A 22,721-nucleotide genomic window follows, 5' to 3' on the forward strand; every position below is an offset into this window, starting at 1 on the left:
TTTTAAAAATTAAAATTTTTAAATCAATTTTTTATAGATTATTTTTTGGAGTGTTTGGTTAGATTGAGATATTTAAGACTTATAAATAATCAATTAATTTATGTTTCAAATTTGAGGCTAAAATTATTTCTAAATAAAATGTATAAAATAAAATTTCAAAATGATACTTTTTCGGTAGACTATTTTTTTATATTTTGAAATTTATTTTCCGTTAGAAATCATTAAAACAAATAAATATTTTATTTTTCTACAAAATTTCAATTTGATACTGATTTTGACACTTTTAAAAAAGGACCGAATATCTTTTGAAATTTACAAATGCTAAAATGCATATGCATTATATGTAAAGTCGCAAAGCATAGATATAATAATGAATATTTTTTTGTTTCAAATACTGGTCTTTTTTAATTGGACGGTCTTAAAATTATATTATTTAATTGATCAAGAAAATAAATAAATTAATTAAATATTATACTATTATATTATATTGGATTGAATTATTTAAAATTTTATTCAATTAAATATAATTAAATTATATTTTTTAAATTTAAAATTATTTAAAATATATGATAAATTATACCTATCACGATAAGCAAATTATACATGATTAAATAAAAAAATAAAAAACAGAAACTAAAATTAATTTTTATATGAATTGCAGAAAAAAGAAATTGATTTGATTTTAAAAAATGGAAATGGAAATGGAAATAGAAAAGAAAGAAAAAAGAATTTCGGCATTCCCGAATCCCGCAGGTGTGAAAGGCGTAAAGAAATAGGGGGTGCCGTTGACTAAAGGTTCTTATTTTATCTCAAGCAAGATTCCAACAAGTGTCCCCAACTGAGGGTGGGACCCAGAAAGAAACCTTTTTAAAATTTTTAGTATGAAAGCGAATGCACAGATATGCAGCTTATATGGGCCCCAGTTATAAGAAGTAACGACGACGTCTTGACCTTGTTTGTCATTTTCGTCCCTATCTATGTACTTTCTTGGGTCCAGTCCTTCCTTTCCACGAAGCATTTAAAAACTCTCTCTTAGAATTCCAATAAAAGAAGTTTTCCAGTCGATGAAGAGCTTATGGCAGCTGGGCTCTTATGTTTCTCTCTGTCAATTCTAATTCTTTAAGTGGCTTCACTTATTATTATTTTCCCTTTCCAAACCACCCCTCCTTTAATGTAATTTTTTTTTTAAAAAAATTATTGGTAATAATTAAATAAATAATTGTTGCTGAAACGTCTAATTTTGCAGGAAGAAGCATTAACATCATGACGAAGAAAGCCCCGCCAATACCCGCGCGCCACGTTATCTGGTTCGGCTGGAAGCTGGTGATATTCTTCTCCGTCGCGCTTTGCCTCGTCGCCCTCCTCAAGCTCCATTCTCAACCACCCGACCTCTCTTCTTCAGTCGCCTCTCGCTCTAGATCTCGTATTTCACGCCCTAACATCTTCACCGGTCCTCCCAAGATCGCCTTCCTATTTCTCGCCCGCCGCAACCTCCCTCTTGATTTTCTCTGGGGCAATTTCTTCGAGGTTTGCTTTTCTTTTTCTTTTTCTCTCTTTTTTTTTTTTTTCCTGCTTCAATTTTCTTGGACTTTCTCGGATAATTAATTAGAGTTTGTGGAATTTTTTTTAATTTGTTTGTTTGTAGGATGCTGACGTCGAGAAATTTTCAATTTATATCCATTCCACGCCTGGTTTTGTTTTCGACGAGACTAATACGAAATCACATTTCTTTCGCGGCCGACAATTGAGGAATAGTATCCGGGTGATTATTCTTGTTTTACCAATTTTTCTTTTGGCTGAGTAAATAATATATATATATATATATATGTATGAAGTAATAACATTTAACTTTTTGACATTTTTGTTCTTTGATGCTGTTAGTATCTACTGTACTAGACTGAGGTGCGTGGAGGTTTCTTTATTTCGTTTTGTTTTTTTAATTTTTCTTTATTTTTGGTTATGGAACTAATTCATTTCCGATTTTGCGGTTTTATTTTTCTTTACTCTTTCAGCAGCCTAGGTTTGAATTATCAATTTGTTGATCATTAAATGTCCATACTGTTTCAGTCCGTTTGGTTGCTAAGAAATTACGGAGTCAAATAAATAAAAAAGCAAATTGTATACTCCGAGATTTTTGGTAAAGAAAAAAAAAAAAAAATTTTCAATTCTAGAGTTTTTGGGTATTTTTGGGTTGAGATTAATGCATTGCTATTATTACAGCATCCTGCTTCATATCTTAGTATGGTGGATGAGAATTGTGTGGTCACCATATTGCAGGTGGCATGGGGAGAATCCAGTATGATCCAAGCAGAAAGGCTGCTGCTTGAAGCAGCTCTTGAGGATCCGGCAAGTCAAAGATTTGTTCTCCTCTCTGATAGGTTTGTGTTAAAAGAAATAAATGTCTATCCCATAGGTTCATGATTGTAGCTTTACATTTATCTTGTTAAAGCTTTTCAAAGTAAAGAAGGTTGCTTAAACCACAAATATGTGTTGGTATTTACATAATTTAAATATTTTCAATAAAAAAGAAAAAGAAAAAATTGCTTGGCATCTAATTTGATGATAACAAGATATTATTATCATTATTATTATTATTTTATTACTATGTCATGTTGTGTACAAATTAATCCAGCGGAATAGTTGATGTTAGCGTGTACTGTTTTCTTATTGGTTGTATGAATTTTTATTTTTTATTTTTATCTTTGGGGTGGGGGTTTGTGGTGTCTGTTGTTTGGAGATGGTTTATGTCTAATAGTTGTTATTTTCTACGTTACAGTTGTGTTCCTTTGTACAACTTTAGCTATATCTACAACTATGTGATGGCTTCCCCAAGGAGTTTTGTAGACAGGTAGATGAAGGGCATTGACTCTTGAGGTGCCAAGCACTAATTCTTTTTATATGATTTAATTGCAAGTGAAGATGATAATTCATATTAGATTTCAGCTTCTTAGACTGTGTTTGAACTAAAGAAATTGCTAGCCATTTATGTTATTTGTTTCTGCTGTAGCTTTCTTGATGCAAAAGAGGGCCGCTACAACCCAAAAATGTCTCCTAGGATACCAAAGAACAAATGGCGAAAAGGATCTCAGGTATTCTATTGACTTCGTTGATAATATTTGTCTCGTATATGTATATTTCTTGGAAAATATAAATTTGATTGTAGGGAAGTACATAACACAGACACCGTTGTCAGGAAATAATGATGAAGATAAAATAATACCAATTATTTCCAAAACCAGCATACTAAATTTAGATGCCAGATATACCGGCCTGAATCTTCGTTCTTGCACAAAATGGTCTTCTACATCTGCATCTCGTTTGAGTTATTTCTGCAGTTTGATGTGTCAATATGTGAGCAAAAAAATGATGGGAAAGAGTAGAGAAAACAGAGTTATAACTTCTAAAGGTCATTGGTTGATGAACCATAATAAAAAATTAGACTCAACGTACAGTGAGTCAAAATATTTAATTTGTGTGCAAGTATATGCTGTATATGTTGAATAAGATTCAGTAAGTTTTCTAGAATATAATTTCCTTTTACAACCTAAAATGTTTTAAACGCATCCAGTCACTTATTTTTTGTCCATTGTTGAACTAAATCCCATGGAAGTGTGATTGCAAAGAAAAGAGACACTAATTTTAGAAAGAACCTATGTTTAAAAGTTACTGGTTCTTCTTGCTGGACCTCAGATTGTGCAAAGCCGAGATATGGTACTCAGTAGCGCATTGCTTACCCAAAAGCATCGTCATTATAATTTTTACTTTATTATTTTATTCTACTTTAGGTTTATATAATGACTTTTACTTTATTATTTTATTCTACTTTAGGTTTATATTATGGGGTACTCATCATCTATTTTCTAACTTCAGTTTGATTGGATAATTTCAGTGGATCACTTTAGTACGAGAGCATGCTGAGGTTATTGTAGACGATGAAGTTATCTTTCCAGTCTTCCAAAAATTTTGCAAGGTCTGAAACCATCAATTTGGGTTTCTATTTAAGTAATTTATATTTGTCATTTTCTCAATTATTGTAGTTGTTGAAGGTTGATGCTTAAAGTTGTTGAGTGTTCTTTTGAGATTGCTTATCTAATAATTAAGGTTAGATATAATTATATAAATAAACACAAACCTAGTTGTTTCAACTAGAAAATCTGAACCATCTTCCTTGCTTTAGAGTATAAGTATATGCTTTTATGCCAGTTCAAATTGTCAAATTCTTCCTGCGTTTCAAATATTATATGTGTTTTTACGTTGCATGATACTAGTCATTGGGGATTAAATTAAAATTGTGGCTAAAAGTTTATGGATGATTTTATACTTAACTGGCAAGAAAATGCACATGAACATGTCTGCAAATGTACTTGTTGAAAGAGTTCTTTTATGGAGAAAAAGGAAAATGTGAAAGCATTTCCCTTTTTTTTTTTTTTTGGGGGGGGTTTTTTGGGGTTAACGCTATTACTTGAGAATGAATAAAATATACCCTTGATTCGTTCATAAACTGACTTTGGTGCTTTTCATTTGCAGCGGCGCCCACTTCTAGATGCTAGCAAGGGAAAGATGAATGCTGTAAGTATTCATTATGCCCTGATCTTCATGGAGAAATTAAGGAGCTACTCTTTTAGTTTATGTACTCTATAATTTTTAAATTTCGTGTATAAATTGTTTGTTCATCCGAGTCCTAATTTTTTCTGATTCGTGAAACTCAAGTGGTTTTCGTCTTCAAGTTGATTGATTCAAGAGAGCATGCTTACGGAAAATTGTTATATTATCATGTCAATTCAAACACATGCTAGCGTATTGATAATTCTTAGGAACATGTTGTCATTGTGTTTTTGTAATTTTTTCATTTTTCTTCTTCTGTTTTGGAGAATTTTATCCTTGGGAAAAATAGATATGATGAGTTAGAAGTATTCCTTTCTAACAATTTTTAACTTATTATGATTTTGTTTTAATTACCAAATGCAGAAGCTTCAGAAGCAGCACAATTGCATCCCTGATGAACACTATGTGCCGACATTGCTTGCGGTAAGCTATGGATTTTTTAATTTTATTGGATGTCTCATAATATCAGCTTTACACTCTCATCCCTACTTCTCTCTCTCCCCCGTGTTCTAGTACTATATATTTACTTCTCTACTCGTTCACATGGCTTTTAATTAAAATGGTTTCACTATTTCAAGAGTTCCTATCTAGAATCCTGTAACCCTGTGGCTATGGCTTTCCTTTCGTTCCTTATTCCTGATCTGTGAGCTTTCTTATTAGATGAGTGAACTTGAAAGTGAACTTGAACGACGAACGCTCACCTATACCTCATGGAACTTGTCTGCGACAAAAATGGAGACTAAAGGTTGGCATCCAACAACATTTACCTATGCAAATTCGGGCCCTGAAAAAATCAGAGAAATAAAGGTGTTATTACATAACTTCTTTCTATGTGTTTACTTATAAAAGGATAAAGGTTCCACCTTGTAATCTTTTGGCAGTACTAGATGTCTTTTTTTCCTCTTCATCCCCTTCTCCACCTTCACTGTTTTTCTTATGTCTTGTTTTATGTCTGCTACCACAGAATCTGAACCATGTATATTATGAGACAGAATTCAGGACAGAGTGGTGCCGTTCTAACTCTACATCTGTCCCCTGTTTTTTGTTCGCGAGGAAATTTTCTCAGGCGGCTGCTATGCGCCTTCTGGGTGAAGGAGTGGTTGGCCGGTTTGGTGCTGCTACATTGTTAGATGCACCTCCATGATTGGCCATGTTTTTTTTACAGCTCACTAACCTGTCAACTGACCCACTTGAAATTATAGTTTTGGCTACTAGAGGAGGTTCCCTAGAGGTTTATCAGATATAACATATACCCATTGTAAGAGATGGATTTTGATACTTAAGACACCAACATTTCGTTGCTGCAGCCTGTTCACTGATGTTTACTGAAGCTGTTGGAAGGTGAGAGATAGGAAATTGAATAGCATTACTTGTTGCGACCTTGAGATCATATGAAGTAGTAATATTTTTTTTCTTGTAGCTAGCAGTGACATACAGTACATTGTATACATAGTCGAAAGGATATTACAAAAAGTGGTATACTTTTCCTTAAGTTTATGTTTTATCCAGGTTGAATGCAGATGGATGAATCTTTGGGATTAATTGGAAATTAACCAGCCTGGTCGGTGGTACATAGAATAACGAAGCTAGTCCCTGTTTAGTTCTGTGCTTCAAACTTTTTTATACGTTTAAAACCAAAAGGATATATTTCGAAAGAAAAATTATACATTTTAAAATGATCGACTAGTGTCTACTTTTTTTCAGCAAACTCCATGCAAGCTTTCTCATCCTATTGCTGAAGATGGATCATTTGTATGCATGTTGTACGTAATAGATGTTACATGCACGATCAATGGGTAAAATACTTAAAATGCACAGTTTAAGATGAATTATGAATAATAGTAAAAGGATTACGTGTGTCAAATTATATGGTAATATATAGAGGTTTGATTAAGTAGGCTATCTACCTTATTTTATAGTATTAAATATTAAAATGATACAAAATTAAATAGGAATAAAGAAGAAAATATTTAAATTTTTTAATTTTTTTTTCTAACAAAAAAAATTCAATTTTAGTTAAATAACGTATAAGAATTTAATAAGTTTGTACTAAAAAGTTTACTTTTCATTATTATATTTTTAATATTAAAAAATAAAAAAATAATTTAAATTAGTGGTGAAATTAGTGTTGCCATATATGATTTGGCAATTCTATTCCCAACTAGTCAATAATAAAAATGAGTTTAAGACAATCCACTAAATCATTGTTGAATATATATAATATTATATATCTTCATATACATATATATATATATATATATATTTTGCTTTTTTTATAACACACTCCAAAGTCCAAACCATTTATTTTTACGCATGGAAATAGAGGATTCAGGAGAATAATGGAATAACCTCGATATTTTTGTAGAGAAAAATTCCTTTCAAACTCTTATACAACATTTACAGCATTTTAATATTTCTTGAAACACCAAAAGAAATATAATATATAATATACTAACTAAATGCAACAGTATATAAAAATATATTATCAAAACATGAAAACAAGTATCCCTCCGATCCAATATTCATTCATTTATAATCAATTGGATTAATGATTAAATTTTAAAAATTTAACTTGTTTTGTGATTCAAAAATTAATTATAGAAGATTTTAGAGTAAAACCATCAGCTTAATATGAGCATTACTCTCTCTTTATATATAATATTGTATATATCTCTCTCTGTATATATTTGTTGATTTTTTTTATAACACACTCCAAGGTTCAAAATTAAAGGAACAATGGAATAACCTCAATACTTTTATAGAGAAAAATTTCTTTCAACATCTTACACAACATCTACAGCATTTTAATATTTTTCGAAACACCAAAAGCAATATAATCAGTGGCGGATCCAGAAAATTTGATCAGAGGGGTACAATAAATTTTTTTAATAAATTAAATTATTATTATTGATAATAAAACCAAATTAAAATTACTTATTCATGAATAAGTACTTAATTAATAATTTATATTTTCTATTCAACTACTACGGTATAATTTATATTATTATATATAAAAATAAAATAGTCAGTAAAAAATTTCTCATTGTGTTATCATTATATTTATTTGATTTTTCTTTAGAAACATAAAAAAAAGTATAATATTAGCTTATTTATTTAGGTTTATTTGTCCAATGTTATATACAATTACTTTCTAAATATTAATTAATTATCATTTATGTAAATATCTCTTTGCTTTAAAATATATTTTTTTAACCAACCAAAAAATACGATGATAAATTATGAAAAATAATTTACATATAAAAAAATAAAATATTAATAAATTATGTAAAAACTATATAAATACAATCCTTTAACAGGTAATGAAAACTACATCATATAATTTACCAAACAAACCATTTTATACATAATATTAACATTATACATGCACAAGTTAGTTAATCATAATTTAAAATTTAAAATTTAATATTTGAAGAGTTAAAATTAAAGTTTTAAATTAATGGACATTTAATGTGGACAATTAGTTTCATAATTTATGGAAATACAAACATTTATATAGCTCAATACTTTCAAATTTTAAATTTTAAAATTTTAAATTTCTAAATTTGGCTCACATAATTTATTTATGGACATTATTTGTCAATAGTAAATAGCCCATTAATTTAAAATAGACAATTTTAATATAAAGCTATTTAAATTTCAAATTGTTCATATTATTATAATGAGTAATTAATATAGATAATTAAAAAATATTATATTGCAAAAACAATTATGATATTGAGATGCTAAAGTTTAAATATTTTTACTCATAAAAGGAATACTGTTAATCCCAGAACTTTAAAAACGATATTTTTAACTAAGTAAAAATTAAGATAATAAATTATGGACAAACACTCTCCAATTAAAAAACTAATTTTTTTTAATTACTTCATAAATATTAATTAAATATCATTTATGTACAGTTAATATTACCATTGGTAGTTAAGTTATTCTTAATTTCATTTGGATTTTTGAATATGGAAAAAAAAAAAGTAGCCAATGATTTAAGGTATGTTAGTTTAAAACACTCAAATTGTGTGTGTGTGTGTGTTTTTTTTCCCCCTCCTAAACACCCAAATTACAATTTTTAAATAGTAATAACAAATTTGAGAATTGATTGTGGAATTAAAATTGCCTAAATAAAGCTATTATTTTTTTAGGAGGTAATACATGAATTTGAATAAAGCAAATAATACATTTTTGAAATAATAAATTTATTTTGGAGCAAACGAAAATTGAATAAGGTTAATTATTTATTTTGAAAATAAATAATTTTTTTTTTTTTTTGTGAATGAATGAAGGGATATATAAAGCTAGGTTCATAATTGAGAAGAGTGGTAACAATATATTATTTTTATTATTTCACTTAGTTGATTAAATTAATATTAATTTTTTTTTTGTTACAAAGCATTTAAAAATCTTTAATTTATTTATTTATTATAAATTAGTAAAATTGCTTAATTTTTGTTTGATTTTTTTTTTGCGTAATTTTTATTATTTTATTATTATTATTTTCTTTATTTTTCTAATTGAATTTAGAATGGCACACCCATGCCTATTAAAAGAGATATCCAAATTGTTTGATTTTTATAAAACTACAAAACAATATTAATAAAAATTATAAAATTGATAACAAACTATTAATAGTTTTTTGTCTAAACTCATCAAAAATAGTATATTTAATTAATTTGAATATAATTAATTATCTAAATCATCTATTACGGTTACACGGTATGCCGTATATCATACGGGATCGAGCTAGCAATATAAAATAATGAAATAGTTATAATGTAAATAATATTTAAAAATATAAATATTACATGTAATAAACTCAAAAACTATAAAAAAGAAATTTTGAATTTTTTTTTCTTTTTTGATATGTAAAAAATTAGTTTTAATGTTGAAAGATATTCATAAAAAAATGGTGAAAGATATTTTTACATTTTTTTTCTCAAAGAAAAAAGAAATTGTAAACTTACATATAAATTCTAAAAGTATTTTTGCAATGTTTAGTAAAGTTTTTAGGGTTGCATTAGGCAAATTCATTACGCTAAAAAGGAAAAATTAATTAAAAAAAAAATATGTGAATACTAGGTAGGAAACCATAAATTAAGAAGAATACTTGCCTAAAATTTAAATGATAATAAACCAATTAGAAAAAAAGAAAAGAAAAGAAATTAGGTAAAGTGTTTAAAATAAATAAATAAATAATTGAGCCCCCTCGGCCTTTGGTAGTTCCGCCCCAGAATACAATATATAATATTCAAACTAACAGGCAACAGCTACTTTGAAAAGGTATGCACCATAAAAGAATTATACAAACTAAATACAGCAATTTTTATTTTTTCATTACTATTATTCCCCAGTAAGTAGGGAGCTATAATAATACATTATCAAAGCATGAAAACAAATATTCCTCCAATCCAATATAAATGCTGCTAGCTAGTTGTCCATCCCAATAATTTTTTTCTTTCAAACAGTAAAAAAGAATAATAATATATATTTTTTTTAAATTAAATGACTCGAATTTTTCAAAGTTTTCTTTCAGTTTATGCGATTACACTGCCTTCTCACCTCACCTTGCCTTTGAGTAAGAACGTTGGTAGAGGAAAGCTTAACAAACGCAGAAGAGAAGACATTGAAGAAGTAGTTTTGATCAGCAGCAAACCTTCTAACGATGGGCAAAGTTCGAGGATCAGTGGAAATACTGGAGTCAATCCCGAACAAGCCCTTACCCATTAAAACATTTGTATAGTACTGGTTATCAAACACAAATGGAGTTAAATCATTGGATACAAAAGTGAGATTTGTTAGAGGAACTCTTGTTGGGCATTTCAATCTCAACATTTGTTCGAACACGAAATCCATTCGATCACTGGGTTTTCTGTTATACAATCTGTTCACAATATTCACGCAGTGTCCAACACCCAATGTATGCGCACCTGCAAAAATGTTAACAAAAGAAATTAATTTTGTTCATATGCAATATGCAAATGGTGCTATTGGAAAGCTTTTTTTGTTATTATTTTATTTTTTCCAAAACAAGAAAACAAACATTTGCTTTCTTGTGTAAGAAGCATGCGATCATTACCATTTCTTCCAAAGTTAAAAGTAATGGAAGAGATGCAATCAGTTTTTATCAACTACCTAAAATCAGACCCAATAGCAAACTCTTCAGGTTGTGCTTATATAATCAGACCTACTCTTCGGGTTAAAATTCTGTTTGAGGATGAATAAGCCTGACGAATTTCTATTGGGCTCTTTTCAGAAACCCAACATAAGCCCACCTATTTGTTTGAAATTAATGCATCTGCAAGATTCTCTCATCTATAGGAATGGCAAAATAACTCACAAAATCCGATCCCCTGGAAAATGGGGCGGTGATGGTGCACACTTTAAGAGGTGAGGCGGGCCACGGGGAGGCCGCCCTGGCCGCGTCTCTCCCGGCTGCCATCCCTACTTATCTATAAAAAATCTCTTTTGTCACTTTGCTACCATTAGGAGCAATATTATTACCTAGAATGGCAACCGATTCCTCGAGGTTCATTCCTTTGGATGTGAAAATATGGAGAAGCTGGTCGACTGTTATTCCAGGTGAAGGAAGATTAAGATCAGCCTGTTTGGAATTAGTGGCAGTAGTGGAGTCCTTTCTTCCTAGAGGGATAGTAATGTGAGGTCCGCCCGTGAATAGCACCGACTCTTTGGCGGCTAAAGCAATGATATCTGCACAAGAAACCTGTCCAGGACATTCCAATTCTAGGACAGATTTTATGTGACTTATCAGTTCTTGCTTTCTGATACCAAAGTTTTTCGATGAAACCAATTCGGTGTTATGGGTGGTTAAGTCATGGGAATCCAGCAGGATTGACGCATCACATCCCTGCAGTATTCATAACAAACCTGAATGTTATAGGTGTATAAAAGTCTTATCTCATATGATAACTTTGAGCTTTTAGAAAAGTAGTACTTTAACATAAGTATTAGACAAAATTGTTAGTTGAAATGTTTTAGAAAATACATGATGCTTTAACATTGAAAATGATAGGGAGGACCACACAAATGCATGCTTAAAGGGTTAGTGACTTGATATAATATAAGATTTGACTAGCAAATAATAGCTTATAAGATTAAAGTAATTGATAATTAATTGGTTTCCCAATTAAATTGGAATAGTCCGATTTCCAAAACTCTTGAGTCATTTTCTATAGTTGGTGTAGAATTTGCTTATAGTGAAGCGAGTTTCTGAATAAAAGAAAAGAAAAACTGTATGCCTGGCTATAAACATACGGTGAAAAGGACAACCAGGGGTCAACATCTGAAACCATGCTAACTCACCTACGTACATTATTCAGTGAGTTAATGTGAGATTATCAGCAAATCAACTCCACATATACTTGCTTCTTCATTTATTTATTTTTTGGATAGCGGGTAGATACTGGTTTTAATGCTTATTTGCTATGCTTTCAATGATTTCAACAGTTTGGTGCCATGCAGTTACGGAACGGAACAATATTAATATACATATATATTAGAATATAATACCTAATATATATATATAAACATTTATATTTATATATTTACCTGCACTTGGCAGTCATGGAAGAAGAGCCTGAGGAAGGCAGCTGGTGCAGAGATATCAGTCGCGAAAATGGCTATCATCTCCTTCTTCACTGTATCTTCCAACAATGGGCACGAATACTTGTAATAGTCATACCCAAGTTGGCCTCCATGCACTCCAAATGAATTCCCCACAATCAATGCCACCACAACCATGTATAGGGAATTCCTCATTCTCCTACTTTTTTTTTCTCTTCTTTCTGTCTCCGTTTCTCTTCCTCTCGCTATCAAAGACTATCTGTAAATATATGAAGTTTATTCTTCCTCTCCCTATCAATAATCTGTGAATATGTGATGTCTATTAATGCATTGTATCTTGTCAGAGAGATTATTGATAGTACAAGAAAAAATGCAAAAATATGCCACCATATATAACATCTGATATTTGAGTACCCAAATCCCATATGTAATAATATTATGATATGAAATCCCATATGTAATATAATATTATGATATGAAAGTTTTATTCGTTATAATAATTTTATTTTATTTGTGTTGATAATTAAGAGAATAAATGTGATAGCGAACTAACTAGCTTTCATCAGAAATGATGTTATAAATAATTAATGGTCCAATTAATGCATCTATGTGTCATCTAGTTATTGGTTAGCCATTCTTTTCATTCACAGTTTGCACTAAAGATTAGCACCTCCAAAGAAAAAGACAAGTCAATATTTTAAAAATGGGGGAGTACCAATAACTTTATATAATTTACAAATCTAGAGGTGACCATGTCATTGCCGAGTTCCGACCAATCCAATTTCAACCTGCTGTCAAAATCACAAAGAAATTTAACTTTGCAACAGTGACAGTAAAATATACAAAACATGCAGCATTTACAAAATTAGTTGGTAGTTGCGATTTTCCAGCTCGTCATGAAAATTGCTGTCAGATGCATTTAATTTTTGCTGTACGCAATATCTCTTTGAAAATGGATGCATCTGCTCTGCCATTACTATGCAAAACCATGTATAAAAACAATTTCCTTTAGGTTTGTGCCGTCCAATTAATATTCCTTCAGCTTCTTTTATAGGCAATATCATCTTTTGGAAACTGTATTCCAACGTATAAAATGAGACATAGAACTGCTGATGGTATTAATGATTGCCACTTATCCAACTATATTTTCAATTTTAAATCATGTTTAATTAAGGTGTCATTTATAACATATGAATGATACATGCCACATCAGCATATTTCTCGATATAATTTGGAAGATAGTTTCCGGGAGAATAAAACTCTATATACAATATTATCCCTTAAAGCTAATTTTCAAGCTAGCTATCAGCTCATGCGATGACATGCTACCTCAAACAAAGGAATTTCATATGGTTGAGAGGAAGAAATAATCATTATCTTGAAAATTTTTGCTGGTCTCCCTGTCAGATACGAAATTTCATGTGGAAAAAGAAGAACTTGAAATCCTAGAGATTATTAATTAGCCAGCTAATAATATTTCTGTTGATTAACAAGTAAGCATTCAGAGACACGAGCATGTGCCTGGATGGGGCCTAATCTGTGCCCTAAAGATCCTAAGTCAAGCTAATTTAGCAAGCGCTGCTTCCTGCCTTAATTCTTCTTGAATCTTTACAACGTCCACCTCACACGTACCAATTCCTCAACTGCACTTGTTTCAAAACTTGGGTCCATTTTCTTGGCCTTTACTCTGCAGTAGCATTTTCTTCTTAACCTCCTCTTCTCCAATTCTTCACTAACCTCAGATGTATCCTGCTTCACACAGTCCAAAGCGGAGTACAAAACAGAAGAGAAAAAAAATATTAAAAGGGAACAGTTACATTGTTAGCGCAAGTGGTAAGAAGAATATTGGGGGAAGCAGAGGTGTTCATTAAATACTTCTGGCTTATGGATCACATGCTTACACAAATTGAGCAGCAAAATAATCCAGCAAACCATACCAAAAATATTGGCATAATTAATTATATGGAATGGAAAAAGTTTGCCTAGCTAAGTGTATAGAAAGAGAAGCTAGTGACTCTAGAAACTATAATTGTTCAGTCACGCAGAATAAACGGACAAGATCAGACACAAGTTGTTGAGCACAGATCAGTCACCCAGTTCCTTACATAACGCCTACAGAAACTAAGGAAAACAGGCTAAACAAAATACGCGAAAGCTTTTGTAAGCTTACTAAAACTATAAGCATCTATCACAGCCAGAGGAGCTACTTTAAATTATATATCCTGAATACCTAATAGGATAATCTAAAACACATAAATTGTGCAAGCACTCCGTCACTGCGATTTTCTCAGGAAACTCATATGAGACATTCTGGTGGGCATTAAGACTATAAATTGAATTATTTGGTATTCTTCTTTCCCTCACCATATTTCAAAGAGCAGAAGAAATGAATTTCTTGAATTCGTATAAAATCAAGCGCACTTAAGCTTTTTTGTTCAATAAGCATAGCTGAAATGTACACATAGATATACATTTTTCTTTTTGTTTCTTGGTATGTATAGTACAGATGTCAGATCTTTACTCAGCAACAAAAACACGGAAAGATTAGAGGTGCGAGAATAGTAATGTTGGGGAGGGAGAGAATACTTACCATGCAACCGGCTGGCCACATGCCCATCGTTATCACCAACTACCTTCTGTGCCTTTTGTCAAACCCAATTCATCTCTCTATTTTCCTTTCCCTATATTTCCGTAGAAGCATAATTAAAGTTTTCAACAGCCACTAGGCAGTGAACCTAAGGACATTATCTTTCGGCTCAAGCCCTCAGACTGACGGCTCTATTAATATACAAATCCGAATACTTTCACCACCTTTTTCGGCTTTCCGCTGGAAAGTTAAACTAGCCCTTTCTATTAGAAGCAAATATTTTACCAAACAACAACAATAGTAAAACTTATTTGAAACAAGAGTAGAACAAAAGAGGTCCTCCAGCTCAAAAAACCAGAAGAGGTCCTAAACAATAGAATCTATCGAGTAAATGCAAATATTTGTGTGATGGATCATTTATACACCTTATGAGCTACTTGGTTCGTCATGAATGGTAGAGCTAAGCTTCAAATAAAATGAAGGTCCACAAAACTGGTTTACCGAATATAAACTATCAGGTTAAACCATTTGTTGAAAAGACAACAAAAGTTTGCATAAGGCATCTTCTAATGTACATCAAAGAAGCCTATAGTATCAAGAACTGCAAAATGTCTAGGCAAGAGTCTGGTGACACACTTACATTTCTAACTGACAGGATATTGGAAAGTAATAGTTCATCCAACTTCGCAAACAGCTCCGTCTTAAAATGTTTCCTGTAAATCACATGATACAAGAGTATTCATCAACAATATTCTAATTTCAGCACAGAAACTAAACTGAAATTTAACATAAACTCTTTTCCAGACAAGCAAGATAAACATAAAAAAGACCAAACAGAAAATCTTCCCACCATTGGCCTACCTCTCTAGGAAGGGAAAATAGGGGCAATCATGATGCAGTACCAACTAAATTCATTCCATTCTTATCTGAAAGCAACTGAATCTTCCATCCTTATTCATTGTTGCATAACTGAAGTTTCTCATTCCAAGCATTAGAAAGATGCATTCCAAACACATGGAAAACGTAAAAATAGAAGTTGTTTTTTCATTGCCTTTCTAATGCAGTGTTAGAAATTTTGCTTTCCATCCAATGTAGGCCACAAAAGGGCATACCAGAGTACATCATGCATCTATCCAGTTATAAAGTTAAGGCTCAGTTTCCTCATTTTCCCAGTTAAGGTTCTCAATGTTGATATTATATCATCAAATTGAGGATGTGAATTATGGCCTGTAAAAAATGTCGTGATGTTCCCATGTAATTCAATAAAACTCCAGCCAGGGAGTTTTTTTAAGCCAAGAGACCTCATTTGAGTCCATGCCTCACCAACGCCATCCCACCTATTCATTGAAGCATAGCTGTGTGCCAATTGTACATAGTTTCCTGCACCTGCAGGTTTCAACATGAGAAGATCTCTAGCAATAATGTCACCAAGTTCCTTATTACCATTAGTCCGACAACCATCAAGAAGTATGCCTAACACATCAACTGCAGGTTCTGGAAACATCCTTTTATAGAAGTTATATGCCTCCTCTACCCTTCCAGCTCGACTAAGGAGATCCACAATGCAAGCACGATGTTCAAGGTTTGGTGCAATACCAAAATCTTCAGTCATAGATTGGAATACACTCAAGCCCTGGTCTACAAGCCCATTGTGACTACAAGCAGAGAGGACAGAAAGGAAAATGACATGATTTGGTTTCATTCCAGAGCTTAGAAACTTTGAATACATCCTCAAAGCAGTCTCCCCTTTGCCATGCCAACCATATCCAGAAATGATTGAGCCCCATGAGACCAGATCCAAATCTCGCATTTCATTAAAGCACTTTTGAGCTGTATCTATGTCGCCACATTTAGAGTACATATCAACCAGAGCTGTGCCAACCAAGATGCATGGTCTAAGACAACTTCTAATAACAAAACCGTGGATCCACTTTCCCTGATGGAGTGCTCCGGTAGAAGCGCAAGCTTGGAGCAGGGAAACAACAGTTAATGAATCTGGTCTCTGAAGTGTTGTTTTCATCTCTGAGAAGAGGGTCAGGCCCTCATATAAATAGCCGTTTTGAGCATATCCATCAACTATAGCATTCCAAGAAACCAAATCCTTTTGGTCCATTCTTTGAAAAATGACCCGACTTTGATGCAAATGACCGCACTTTGCATACATGGTAATAAGAGAGTTTTGGGCAGTGATATCTAGATCCATTCCTTGTCTTAGCACATAACAATGAATTGAAGTTCCCAGATCAAAAGAACCCAGTTGTGCACAAGCGGCTAGAGCACTAGCAACGGTAGCAGTAGTTGGCTTTGTTCTTGATTTTAACATCTGGTGAAAGATAAACACTGCCCTGTCTGCATAATCATTCTGCACAAGCCCTGAGATCATTGCAGTCCATAAGACTACATCCTTATTCGTGGTCTTTTCAAACATCTGAAATGCAACACTAATACTTTTAAGCTTCAAGTACATAACAATGAGTGATGTTTCAAGATGGGCATCCAATTCAAATATTGTTCTAATAATCTGCCCATGCACCAACTTTCCCAATTTAAGATTATTCTGTGTTGCTGTTGCAGAGACAATAGAACCAAATGTCTGTTTATCAGGCTCCAAACCTTCGACTTTCATTCTATGAAAAAGCTGGAAAGCTTCTCCAACATTCCCAGTCTGGCAATAACCAGCCATCAGAGAGTTCCATGAAACTATGTTTCTTTGATTCATAAATTCAAACAAGCACCTAGCATCCTCAATGCCTCCACACTTACCATAACCATTCAATATGGAATTCACCAAAGCATTATCAAAATCGAAACCATATGAAATAGTACAACCATGCAAACACTGCACGTGAGCAAGCTCTGAAATTCCAGGGAGCAAGCTTAACAAGGTAACTGAACTAGGTTGAATTCCTTGATTTCGCATTTCACTTAACAATGAAGCAGAGATATCAACATCTCCTGCACGTGAATAGCATCCGATAATGGCAGTCCAAGGGACAACGTTTCTATCAGGCATCATGTCAAATACTTTGCGGGCACTACGGATGTACCCAAACTTAGCATAGAAATTGACCAAAGAAGACGCAATGTAAGAATCAGATGAAAACCCATTAACAATGGCGCATTGATGGAATGTGCGGCCATATGAGAACAGGTCCAGAGAGGTGCACGCTTTGAGCAAGCTAGGGAAGGTGTAAGAGTCTGGAGCGGTGTTGGTTTTGAGCATAGAGGAGTATGTGTAAAGAACTTCATGGTGAGAGCCTTGGGAGGAGAGACGGTTGATGATAGCGTTGAAAGATTTGGTGGCGGTGGTGGTCGGAGTTGAAGTCTGAGGTGGTGTTTTCAGAGCATTGAAGAAGGAAGGGTTTAGCTTGTTCATAACTCATGCTAGGCGGCAAAAGAACACCATATTAAACCTACTGTCGAAAGAGTTCAATTTCAACTTACAAACGATCATTCCCTCTCAGCGTCCATGAAAAAACGGCAAGTCGTTTAATGCCGACGACAACATGTGGCCCTTTGGCAGGTCCATCTTCGTATATTCCTCAACATCAGGCGTTTGTGGTAATTAGCAAGAGGCTCATAGCAAAAATAAAAAAGAATACCCCATAGAGAGCTTTGTTGTTGCCAACATAAACATAGAGTGAGGATATATTAAAAATGGTGAATGTGGCTTCTTAATAAATAATTTAATTAAAAATCAATTCTAATTTGGCAAATGACATTTTTTAGAATTTTTTTATCCAAAATTTTTCAACATAAAATGAAAATTAAATTCCCGACCCAAATCCACGTTATAAAATCTTATTAATTCTTTTATGAATTAATCCATATTCCATAAGTAATATTATTCGTATCTCTGATAAGACTTTTAACGAGACGATAGCAATGCATTCACCAAAAAAAAAAAAAAATAAATAAATAAATAAAAAAAGGTAGCAATGCAAACTTTCTAATCTTTTCTTTGCTGCCCTTTGTGACACGAGAGCATACTTTGTTCCCCAAGTCTTTAAGGACCCTGACCAATAAACATACCGAACGAGTGGTTGGATCAGAGCCTGATTTGGTCTCAGTTAAGGAGTACCAGTTCTCATTCATTTTGTTTTGGTCAAGAGTATCGGTTTTACTTCGTTTTAGCATTCTTACAGCAATATTGTGTTGGTATATGTAATTTCCAAAACCGCGCAAAATGAACAGCTTCATACCAAGTCTACAGAATTCGAAGTTTTGAACCATGCTTGTGTACAATATTTATTAAGCTTCATCTTTTCAAGTACACAGACAACAGATCAAATGGTCATCAAATGACATATAACTTTGGTACACCTTGCCAAAAATGGGAGCACAATAATATTACAAGAATATTGTTCAATTGGAGCTAAGTTGATTCTTTCTTTTTATATTCCCTTGGCCCAAATATTGTAGATCCAATTCTTACGTTTGTACTGCCCATTTCAATCTGCAAGATCAAGAAGCTTGGTTAATAATAGAATACTTGACATTGCGTACAGGCACAACTTCCGCTTCATTTAATCCCTTAGTTAACTGGTTTACAAAAAGAGCTAAATTGTCTGTCTTTTACAGTGGGTTTACGGGGAAAGCTTAAGGCACTGTGAATAAGCCATGCCATAAGTCTAGTGCTTAAATTGATAGTGTTGATTATTTCATAACCCAGCACCTAGATACCCTAAATCAAAATTCCAAAACCATCTTTCGCTCAAGGGAGGAAAATATTAAAAAATAATAATTAAAATAAAAAAAAAAATTAATCTTGACATTCGAAAATGGTAGTAAATGATAGAAAAACAATGGTCCTTACAGCTAGTTCAAAGTCTCCAGACATGCCCATTGACAGTTCACATTGCTCTTCCGTTATTCCAAGTGCCTTGCAAACCTCACTTCTGCAGTTTGCTAATGTCTGACAAGACATCATGCTTTGACTTAAGAAAAATTTATCAACATGCAAAATGAAAAGCTTGAGAAACTAGTAAAATAGATAAAATGCAAAGTGGAAACATCACCTTGAAATTTTCAGGGGTTGATGTATAGTCCAGCATGCCAATTGTCATTAGACCACAAAACTCAAGGTTCGGACATTTCAAACTAACATGCTTTGCAAGCTCCACACACCCAGAGGGCTCAACACCAGATTTCGCTGCAAGGGTTCAAGAGTGAGATGTTGTCTAAAATACTTAATGAACAACTAAAATGTTTTGGAGCAAATGACACATCGTAGGGAATATGAAACAATTTCATGCTTTTCACTCCAAATGTAGTGGACAACAATGGCAAAGGTTTACGTTACAAACGGATCTCTGTCCTGAAGAAAAAATATATTATGCAATTTTAAAAATTAGGTTAATCAGAAATATTTTCAAACTTGAAACATGGGAATATGTTAGAACAAATGCTACAGAAAGTTGAACCAAGAACTGTAAACATCTAGGAAATGTACACAATATGATACATACAGATGCACCACATTGCCAAACAAAGCACTAGTGCAATTGGACTATGGCTTATCTCACAAAATAGAACAACCATAAAGTCACTGAGCCTTGGTGAATTTAGCTATTAGCTTCTTGAGGGAATTCAGAGGTCATAGTACTTCAGAGCTAATGATGGGAATCAAAAATTCTTTAAAACCATATCGTATAATGCAAAATCTACATAATAACTTTGGAGGAAATATACATAGTTCCACAAGTCCAAAATAAACACGGTATCTATTCAACTTACATGTTTCTCCACTAGTATTAACTTGGACCATGACCTTCAAGGGCTTCCTCCCTATGCTTGCAACAGCACGCTCAAGATGATTTGCAATCTGTAAAATATATCGGTCATAGTATTATGGATAAAATAACATACCAAAGCCTCAGCTCGGTATAAAGTAGAGAGTATAATATAGACCTCATTTCAATAGATAGAAAATGACCTTGCATTACAAAAAAGAAGCAACTGGTAAGTGCAAAACATATAATGAAGCACTTTGCTTTACATGAAAACCCACAAACTGTAGGCATAAAACCATTTGTATAATACAATTGTAATGAGATAAAAAAGCATTACCTTTTCATCATCCACAGTCTCAACCATTGCAAGGTTTGGTACACCAGCTGCATGACATAAGAATTTAGATAAGTAGCAAAAACACATTACATTCCTCGATCATGCATTTAAAGTGGGGGAAAAAAAATAAAGAAAAAGGATGCAAAGTTAAGCCTATTTTTAATCTTGCTGATATAAATAAAGCGGCAAGATAGCAATTTGGGAATGTTACAAGAATGACTAATTAGTAGAGAAAAGTGCCAATCTCTGAATCTTCAATAATTCAAATTGAAAAGGGCATATAAAAATACCAGTCACCAGGAAATGAAAGGAGCAAAAATAAAAAAGGACGAGAAAGAGACATTTCAAATGAAGAATTGCGGAGCTCATAACATTTTTAAGTCTTTAATACAGTCCCACATAAAAGTCATAATTTCCAAGTCCATATGTCGAATTCATAACTACCTCTTTAAGTCTTAACAATATCCCAATTCACTCAGAACCCAACACTATGATTTCCCAAAAGACAATACAGAAGGGAAACTTTCTTATTTTACGGATTCAATTCCTCAGCACCATCAATACCCATCCTGTGTGTGTAAAAAATATTAGCCGGACCAGCTCAGTTTTGGCTGAGATCGAACGCTTTGGCTTTCTACTCAACTTAAATTCTATAATAAAAATAAAAATTAAAAGGAATTAAATAGAGAAGGTTAAGTAATAATACTTAGAAGAGGTTTTACTTTGTTGCTCTGTAAATTCCCAATAAAGTGCCACTCGATATCCTCCGGAAGCTGCAATTTTTGGTGATTGGAAAAATTAGTTCTTTTATTTATTTATTTTTTCTTTCTCAAAATAGAAAAAAAATTATATCAATTCGCGCAGAAACAAAAATAACAATAATAATAATAAATTAAAAAAAAAAAAAGCTCTGTCATACAGAAGCCAGACGCCAAAGATTCAACTAGTTTGATAAGAAAACAGAGAACCTGAGGAGCTTTCTCGACGATTTCTTGGACGTAATTTTCGCCGAAGCATCGATGGCCAGCATCATACACTTGGCGGAGAACAGACACAGGCTTGGTCTTGCTCACGGCCACCACTCGTACCGATTGCGCGACACGGCCGGAGCGGTCGGCGGCCTGCTGGACACGGTTGAGCACCGTTCGGAGTGCGTCGGCTGCGACGCCATCCATTGCGGCTGAGGTCGCCATGCCGGAGTCCGAAGTTTCCCCTCCTTTCTCCTCGCTTTCTCTCTTTCCTTCCTCCAGATTGTTCTGTATACTGCAAAACACGGTGCTTCTTGTTTTTATTTTATTTATTTTTCAAAGAGAGTTCGACCGTGATTAAGCGAATCGCTGGCGATTTCAGTTGAAACGACCAGCTTTCTCAACGACTGCTTTGCATTTTTTTAGCCGGTCCCACCGTCAACACAAACGACGGTATTTCAAATGGAACAACCAGCGTCGTTGATTACATTTAGGAGATGAGAAAACGGTATCGTTTATAAGGGAGAATTGGTATGCCTGTAATTCAAGCACTCTGGATCGTTCCAAACCCAACTAATGCTGAACTTTTTGGGTAAGTTTATGTCCGGGCTTTCTCACTTTTAATTGGGCTTCATCTGAGAAAGCTAAGAGCCCAATAATCCGATTACCAGATCAGTGTTTCACAGGCACATATAAACCTTTATTTGTTTTGCAGTGAAACTATAGAAAAGCATATATGCCTTTATTTGTTTTCAAATTTTAAATTTTAAAAGCAGCATACGAAAAAATATAGTGAAGCATGAAAATAAGTTTTTGACCATATTCACCGGTCACCTTCATAACTTGTCAGCAATTTTCAAATTTGATTTTATTCTAGAGAGTATGGTAGTTTCATTGGT

General features: G+C 33.0%; 4 protein-coding genes across 6 annotated transcripts; 1 reads left to right on the forward strand and 3 right to left on the reverse strand.

Annotated features, from left to right (window-relative positions):
• The first annotated feature begins 1,015 nt into the window (after positions 1-1,015).
• Positions 1,016-6,097, forward strand: LOC107420813 (glycosyltransferase BC10). 3 transcript variants are annotated; one of them, XM_016029879.4, is made up of 11 exons: positions 1,016-1,173; positions 1,247-1,527; positions 1,646-1,762; positions 2,278-2,378; positions 2,777-2,848; positions 3,008-3,089; positions 3,890-3,970; positions 4,528-4,569; positions 4,969-5,028; positions 5,266-5,412; positions 5,570-6,097. In XM_016029879.4, the coding sequence occupies exons 2-11, from the start codon at positions 1,264-1,266 to the stop codon at positions 5,747-5,749; spliced, it is 1,146 nt and encodes a 381-aa protein (XP_015885365.2). In that variant the 5' UTR covers positions 1,016-1,173; positions 1,247-1,263; the 3' UTR covers positions 5,750-6,097. The 3 variants fall into 3 exon arrangements, with proteins under 3 accessions (XP_015885365.2, XP_048323387.1, XP_048323385.1); XM_048467430.2 differs by lacking the exon at positions 2,777-2,848; XM_048467428.2 differs by having other exon boundaries at positions 1,021-1,527.
• A 3,709-nt stretch (positions 6,098-9,806) lies between these two features.
• On the reverse strand, positions 9,807-12,882 carry LOC107420806 (peroxidase 29). The gene is made up of 3 exons (XM_016029870.4): positions 12,184-12,882; positions 11,119-11,482; positions 9,807-10,544 (listed from the first exon to the last, which is right to left on the reverse strand). The coding sequence occupies exons 1-3, from the start codon at positions 12,391-12,393 to the stop codon at positions 10,147-10,149; spliced, it is 972 nt and encodes a 323-aa protein (XP_015885356.3). The 5' UTR covers positions 12,394-12,882; the 3' UTR covers positions 9,807-10,146.
• Positions 12,883-15,281: 2,399 nt separating this feature from the next.
• On the reverse strand, positions 15,282-18,426 carry LOC107420797 (pentatricopeptide repeat-containing protein At4g04370). The gene has a single exon (XM_048464434.2). It carries the CDS (start codon positions 18,159-18,161, stop codon positions 15,915-15,917), a length of 2,247 nt encoding a protein of 748 aa, XP_048320391.2. The 5' UTR covers positions 18,162-18,426; the 3' UTR covers positions 15,282-15,914.
• A 574-nt stretch (positions 18,427-19,000) lies between these two features.
• LOC107419867 (uncharacterized) lies at positions 19,001-22,239 on the reverse strand. The gene is made up of 7 exons (XM_016028700.4): positions 21,823-22,239; positions 21,561-21,627; positions 20,855-20,901; positions 20,522-20,609; positions 19,804-19,937; positions 19,602-19,700; positions 19,001-19,241 (listed from the first exon to the last, which is right to left on the reverse strand). The coding sequence occupies exons 1-7, from the start codon at positions 22,045-22,047 to the stop codon at positions 19,161-19,163; spliced, it is 741 nt and encodes a 246-aa protein (XP_015884186.1). The 5' UTR covers positions 22,048-22,239; the 3' UTR covers positions 19,001-19,160.
• Positions 22,240-22,721: the final 482 nt, after the last annotated feature.

This window comes from Ziziphus jujuba, chromosome 1, assembly GCF_031755915.1.
Source record: "Ziziphus jujuba cultivar Dongzao chromosome 1, ASM3175591v1".
Classification (NCBI taxonomy): domain Eukaryota; kingdom Viridiplantae; phylum Streptophyta; class Magnoliopsida; order Rosales; family Rhamnaceae; genus Ziziphus; species Ziziphus jujuba.

Bases quoted from the DNA above. Each gene is read 5' to 3' on its own strand.
- LOC107420813 (XM_016029879.4), top strand. From the start codon at position 1,264: ATGACGAAGAAAGCCCCGCCAATACCCGCGCGCCACGTTATCTGGTTC. The intron at 3,971-4,527 runs GTCTGAAACCAT...TTTCATTTGCAG, and splicing joins TCTTCCAAAAATTTTGCAAG to CGGCGCCCACTTCTAGATGC. The intron at 5,029-5,265 runs GTAAGCTATGGA...CTTTCTTATTAG, and splicing joins ATGTGCCGACATTGCTTGCG to ATGAGTGAACTTGAAAGTGA.
- LOC107420806 (XM_016029870.4), bottom strand. From the start codon at position 12,393: ATGAGGAATTCCCTATACATGGTTGTGGTGGCATTGATTGTGGGGAAT. The intron at 11,483-12,183 runs GTAAATATATAA...TGAATACTGCAG, and splicing joins TCCATGACTGCCAAGTGCAG to GGATGTGATGCGTCAATCCT. The intron at 10,545-11,118 runs GTAATAATATTG...ACATTTTTGCAG, and splicing joins GGAATCGGTTGCCATTCTAG to GTGCGCATACATTGGGTGTT.
- LOC107420797 (XM_048464434.2), bottom strand. From the start codon at position 18,161: ATGAACAAGCTAAACCCTTCCTTCTTCAATGCTCTGAAAACACCACCT.
- LOC107419867 (XM_016028700.4), bottom strand. From the start codon at position 22,047: ATGGCGACCTCAGCCGCAATGGATGGCGTCGCAGCCGACGCACTCCGA. The intron at 21,628-21,822 runs GTTCTCTGTTTT...CAAAAATTGCAG, and splicing joins TCGTCGAGAAAGCTCCTCAG to CTTCCGGAGGATATCGAGTG. The intron at 20,610-20,854 runs GTAATGCTTTTT...TATATTTTACAG, and splicing joins AGACTGTGGATGATGAAAAG to ATTGCAAATCATCTTGAGCG.